The 7,068-nt window shown below is 55.1% G+C and overlaps 1 protein-coding gene across 1 annotated transcript in view; it reads right to left on the bottom strand.

Moving 5' to 3' along the window:
* The window catches only part of NSUN4 (NOP2/Sun RNA methyltransferase family member 4), a 4,698-nt gene extending 1,727 nt beyond the window's left edge, over positions 1 to 2,971 (bottom strand). Inside the window, exons 1-3 of the mRNA XM_018575190.1 lie at positions 2,869 to 2,971; positions 529 to 902; positions 82 to 233 (exon numbers count right to left, since the gene is read on the bottom strand). Of these exons, the coding sequence (XP_018430692.1) occupies positions 82 to 233; positions 529 to 902; positions 2,869 to 2,961 (619 nt within the window). The 5' untranslated portion in view covers positions 2,962 to 2,971. The remainder of the gene's footprint in view (positions 1 to 81; positions 234 to 528; positions 903 to 2,868) is intronic.
* Between the last annotated feature and the right edge of the window lie 4,097 nt (positions 2,972 to 7,068).

Consider the following 7,068-nt stretch of genomic DNA (forward strand, 5'->3'; position numbering starts at 1 on the left):
GTACCAGTGACCTCCACCAGTGACCCCCCCTCTCCCCCAGTGACCCCCCCTGTTGGTGATTCAGAAGAATTGGAGGCTCACCGCAGTTGTGCATGAGCAGGGCCACAGTCTTCCCCCCGGGGGCCGCACACAGGTCCAGGACGCGCTGATCCGGCTGAACGTTCAGAGCCAGAACCGGGAGGAGCGACGCCGCGTCCATCAGATAATATTCCAGGAGACCCAACGTGTCCGCCCTGCGGAGACCAGAGGATGACCATCACTGGGGGGAGGGGACCTGAAACGTGTCACATGACAATCCTAGCGCCTGCAGGAGGACTGTCTGTGCTCCCCATCATCACTGACAGTCCTCCTGCGATGCTCATGGATGTGGGGTCCGGTCCTCCAGGGACGGGGATGACACACACTGGTCATGGATGTGGGGTCCGGTCCTCCAGGGACGGTGATGACACACACTGGTCACGTATGTGGGGTCCGGCCCTCCAGGGACGGGGATGACACACTCCGCTGATCTCCATGGTGACGGCCTACCTGGGGGATGGGAAGCGGCTGATGTCTCCGCGGGGGAAGGTGTAGCAGGAGAGCGCACCTCCGCACGCCGATGTCACCATTTCTCGTCTCTTCTGCTCCGCCTGGTGAAAGGAGGAGTCTGCAGGTGTCATGTCTGTCCCCGGACTCTCCGCCATCACCAGATGAGCCTCGCTCAGGAAGTCCGTGCTGTGTAATGCCTCCAGATTGGCCATCACGGCCTCCGTCCTGGAGAAGACGTTCACCATGGCGCCGTACTTCTGTTCCGAGAGGAGCGCCACCCGCAGCGCCGGCCAATCAGCGAGCTGCAGAGAGTACACGGAGTCAAAGTATCGGAGGGCCACCTGGGGGCCGGAGACCGCGGGGAGGGTGGAGGCCTGAGACAGGGAGGAGGAGAGGTCAGTGTACAAGATGGAGGACCCCCAATACAGAGGACCCTCCCCCCACAATGACATCACCCAATACGGAGGACCCTCCCCCCACAATGACATCACCCAATACGGAGGACCCTCCCCCCACAATGACATCACCCAATACAGAGGACCCTCCCCCCACAATGACATCACCCAATACGGAGGACCCTCCCCCCACAATGACATCACCCAATACGGAGGACCCTCCCCCCACAATGACATCACCCAATACGGAGGACCCTCCCCCCACAATGACATCACCCAATACGGAGGACCCTCCCCCCACAATGACATCACCCAATACGGAGGACCCTCCCCCCACAATGACATCACCCAATACGGAGGACCCTCCCCCCACAATGACATCACCCAATACGGAGGACCCTCCCCCCACAATGACATCACCCAATACGGAGGACCCTCCCCCCACAATGACATCACCCAATACGGAGGACCCTCCCCCCACAATGACATCACCCAATACGGAGGACCCTCCCCCCACAATGACATCACCCAATACGGAGGACCCTCCCCCCACAATGACATCACCCAATACGGAGGACCCTCCCCCCACAATGACATCACCCAATACGGAGGACCCTCCCCCCACAATGACATCACCCAATACGGAGGACCCTCCCCCCACAATGACATCACCCAATACGGAGGACCCTCCCCCCACAATGACATCACCCAATACGGAGGACCCTCCCCCCACAATGACATCACCCAATACGGAGGACCCTCCCCCCACAATGACATCACCCAATACGGAGGACCCTCCCCCCACAATGACATCACCCAATACGGAGGACCCTCCCCCCACAATGACATCACCCAATACGGAGGACCCTCCCCCCACAATGACATCACCCAATACGGAGGACCCTCCCCCCACAATGACATCACCCAATACGGAGGACCCTCCCCCCACAATGACATCACCCAATACGGAGGACCCTCCCCCCACAATGACATCACCCAATACGGAGGACCCTCCCCCCACAATGACATCACCCAATACGGAGGACCCTCCCCCCACAATGACATCACCCAATACGGAGGACCCTCCCCCCACAATGACATCACCCAATACGGAGGACCCTCCCCCCACAATGACATCACCCAATACGGAGGACCCTCCCCCCACAATGACATCACCCAATACGGAGGACCCTCCCCCCACAATGACATCACCCAATACGGAGGACCCTCCCCCCACAATGACATCACCCAATACGGAGGACCCTCCCCCCACAATGACATCACCCAATACGGAGGACCCTCCCCCCACAATGACATCACCCAATACGGAGGACCCTCCCCCCACAATGACATCACCCAATACGGAGGACCCTCCCCCCACAATGACATCACCCAATACGGAGGACCCTCCCCCCACAATGACATCACCCAATACGGAGGACCCTCCCCCCACAATGACATCACCCAATACGGAGGACCCTCCCCCCACAATGACATCACCCAATACGGAGGACCCTCCCCCCACAATGACATCACCCAATACGGAGGACCCTCCCCCCACAATGACATCACCCAATACGGAGGACCCTCCCCCCACAATGACATCACCCAATACGGAGGACCCTCACCCACAATGACATCACCCAATACAGAGGACCCTCCCCCCACAATGACATCACCCAATACAGGGACCCTCCCCCCACAATGACATCACCCAATACAGAGGACCCTCCCCCCACAATGACATCACCCAATACGGAGGACCCTCACCCACAATGACATCATACAATTGGGGGGTCACACCCGGGAATCAGTACGGGGGAGGGGTGGCCCATGGTCATTTCCGGGCAAGGTGACACTACGTTATAACCCAAAGGCAGAACCTCGAGCTCCCACCCATCCCCCATGTCACCGCTTCCACATATATGTCCCGCCGTGCTCTCACCCACTTCCTCTTGGGTCGGTGGTTCCGGTAAGCGGTGAAAGTAGGACACCGAAATCTCCTTAACAAGGCACGTCCCGGCATGGGGGCCGCCATCTTCCCGGCATAGACCACGCCTACCACACTTCGCCCCGCCCATTCCTGACTTATAACATCAGTCCTCCTAGCTCCGCCCCCCGTCTTCTGCTATCCGCTACACCCTCTGTAATGATACCTGCTCGCTCCTCCCCTCTCTGTCACGGAGCACCATCCCCTTCGCCCCGCCCTTTCCCGTTCAATCAGCCATGCTCGCCCCGCCCGCTCTGAGCGGAGGCCACGCCCACCCGTAGATCTGTGTGTTGGGGGCCGATCTCGGTGCAATCATCTTCCAGCAGACTTCCTGATTGGTGCAGAGAGTGCTATGTACATTGAATATGGTTGGCGGTGAAGCCATGGGATCGCAATGACAGCCAGGGAAGAAGGATGTGAGCCGCTCACATGTCCCGTGACACATCGGTGTGATTAAACCCTCCGTGTCACAGATTGTAGTCCATCCCGGGGGAGGAGCTTGGAGCGGTGACTACAACACACACACAGAGACCATGGGCAACAGACGTAGTCACCCTCCACAAGGAAGGACAAATAAGATACATTGTTGTCACACGTGTCATCTCATATACACACACATGTGCTGCGTCATCTCATATACACACACGTGTGCCGCATCATCTCATATACACACGTGTGCCGCGTCATCTCATATACACACACGTGTGCCGCGTCATCTCATATACACACACGTGTGCCGCGTCATCTCATATACACACACGTGTGCCGCGTCATCTCATATACACACACGTGTGCCGCGTCATCTCATATACACACACGTGTGCCGCGTCATCTCATATACACACACGTGTGCCGCGTCATCTCATATACACACACGTGTGCCGCGTCATCTCATATACACACACGTGTGCCGCGTCATCTCATATACACACACGTGTGCCGCGTCATCTCATATACACACACGTGTGCCGCGTCATCTCATATACACACACGTGTGCCGCGTCATCTCATATACACACACGTGTGCCGCGTCATCTCATATACACACACGTGTGCCGCGTCATCTCATATACACACACGTGTGCCGCGTCATCTCATATACACACACGTGTGCCGCGTCATCTCATATACACACACGTGTGCCGCGTCATCTCATATACACACACGTGTGCCGCGTCATCTCATATACACACACGTGTGCCGCGTCATCTCATATACACACACGTGTGCCGCGTCATCTCATATACACACACGTGTGCCGCGTCATCTCATATACACACACGTGTGCCGCGTCATCTCATATACACACACGTGTGCCGCGTCATCTCATATACACACACGTGTGCCGCGTCATCTCATATACACACACGTGTGCCGCGTCATCTCATATACACACACGTGTGCCGCGTCATCTCATATACACACACGTGTGCCGCGTCATCTCATATACACACACGTGTGCCGCGTCATCTCATATACACACACGTGTGCCGCGTCATCTCATATACACACACGTGTGCCGCGTCATCTCATATACACACACGTGTGCCGCGTCATCTCATATACACACACGTGTGCCGCGTCATCTCATATACACACACGTGTGCCGCGTCATCTCATATACACACACGTGTGCCGCGTCATCTCATATACACACACGTGTGCCGCGTCATCTCATATACACACACGTGTGCCGCGTCATCTCATATACACACACGTGTGCCGCGTCATCTCATATACACACACGTGTGTCGCGTCATCTCATATACACACGTGTGCCGCATCATGTCATATACACACACGTGTGCCGCGTCATTTCATATAGACACACATGTGCCGCGTCATGTCATATACACACACGTGTGCCGTGTCATGTCATATACACACGTGTGCCGCGTCATGTCATATACACACGTGTGCCGCGTCATCTCATATACACACACGTGTGCCACGTTATATCATATACACACACGTGTGCCGCATCATCTCATATACACACGTGTGCCGCGTCATCTCATATACACACACGTGTGCCGCGTCATCTCATATACACACACGTGTGCCGCGTCATCTCATATACACACGTGTGCCGCGTCATCTCATATACACACACGTGTGCCGCGTCATCTCATATACACACACGTGTGCCGCGTCATCTCATATACACACACGTGTGCCGCATCATGTCATATACACACACGTGTGCCGCATCATGTCATATACACACACACGTGTGCCGCGTTATATCATATACACACATGTGTGCCGCATCATCTCATATACACACACGTGTGCCGCGTCATCTCATATACACACACGTGTGCCGCGTCATCTCATATACACACACGTGTGCCGCATCATCTCATATACACACACGTGTGCCGCGTCATCTCATATACACACACGTGTGCCGCGTCATCTCATATACACACACGTGTGCCGCGTCATCTCATATACACACACGTGTGCCGCGTCATCTCATATACACACACGTGTGCCGCGTCATCTCATATACACACACGTGTGCCGCGTCATCTCATATACACACACGTGTGCCGCGTCATCTCATATACACACACGTGTGCCGCGTCATCTCATATACACACACGTGTGCCGCGTCATCTCATATACACACACGTGTGCCGCGTCATCTCATATACACACACGTGTGCCGCGTCATCTCATATACACACACGTGTGCCGCGTCATCTCATATACACACACGTGTGCCGCGTCATCTCATATACACACACGTGTGCCGCGTCATCTCATATACACACACGTGTGCCGCGTCATCTCATATACACACACGTGTGCCGCGTCATCTCATATACACACACGTGTGCCGCGTCATCTCATATACACACACGTGTGCCGCGTCATCTCATATACACACACGTGTGCCGCGTCATCTCATATACACACACGTGTGCCGCGTCATCTCATATACACACACGTGTGCCGCGTCATCTCATATACACACACGTGTGCCGCGTCATCTCATATACACACACGTGTGCCGCGTCATCTCATATACACACACGTGTGCCGCGTCATCTCATATACACACACGTGTGCCGCGTCATCTCATATACACACACGTGTGCCGCGTCATCTCATATACACACACGTGTGCCGCGTCATCTCATATACACACACGTGTGCCGCGTCATCTCATATACACACACGTGTGCCGCGTCATCTCATATACACACACGTGTGCCGCGTCATCTCATATACACACACGTGTGCCGCGTCATCTCATATACACACACGTGTGCCGCGTCATCTCATATACACACACGTGTGCCGCGTCATCTCATATACACACACGTGTGCCGCGTCATCTCATATACACACACGTGTGCCGCGTCATCTCATATACACACACGTGTGCCGCGTCATCTCATATACACACACGTGTGCCGCGTCATCTCATATACACACACGTGTGCCGCGTCATCTCATATACACACACGTGTGCCGCGTCATCTCATATACACACACGTGTGCCGCGTCATCTCATATACACACACGTGTGCCGCGTCATCTCATATACACACACGTGTGCCGCGTCATCTCATATACACACACGTGTGCCGCGTCATCTCATATACACACACGTGTGCCGCGTCATCTCATATACACACACGTGTGCCGCGTCATCTCATATACACACACGTGTGCCGCGTCATCTCATATACACACACGTGTGCCGCGTCATCTCATATACACACACGTGTGCCGCGTCATCTCATATACACACACGTGTGCCGCGTCATCTCATATACACACACGTGTGCCGCGTCATCTCATATACACACACGTGTGCCGCGTCATCTCATATACACACACGTGTGCCGCGTCATCTCATATACACACACGTGTGCCGCGTCATCTCATATACACACACGTGTGCCGCGTCATCTCATATACACACACGTGTGCCGCGTCATCTCATATACACACACGTGTGCCGCGTCATCTCATATACACACACGTGTGCCGCGTCATCTCATATACACACACGTGTGCCGCGTCATCTCATATACACACACGTGTGCCGCGTCATCTCATATACACACACGTGTGCCGCGTCATCTCATATACACACACGTGTGCCGCGTCATCTCATATACACACACGTGTGCCGCG

This window comes from Nanorana parkeri, unplaced genomic scaffold, assembly GCF_000935625.1.
Source record: "Nanorana parkeri isolate BGI_ZX_2015 unplaced genomic scaffold, ASM93562v1 scaffold3618, whole genome shotgun sequence".
NCBI lineage: Eukaryota > Metazoa > Chordata > Amphibia > Anura > Dicroglossidae > Nanorana > Nanorana parkeri.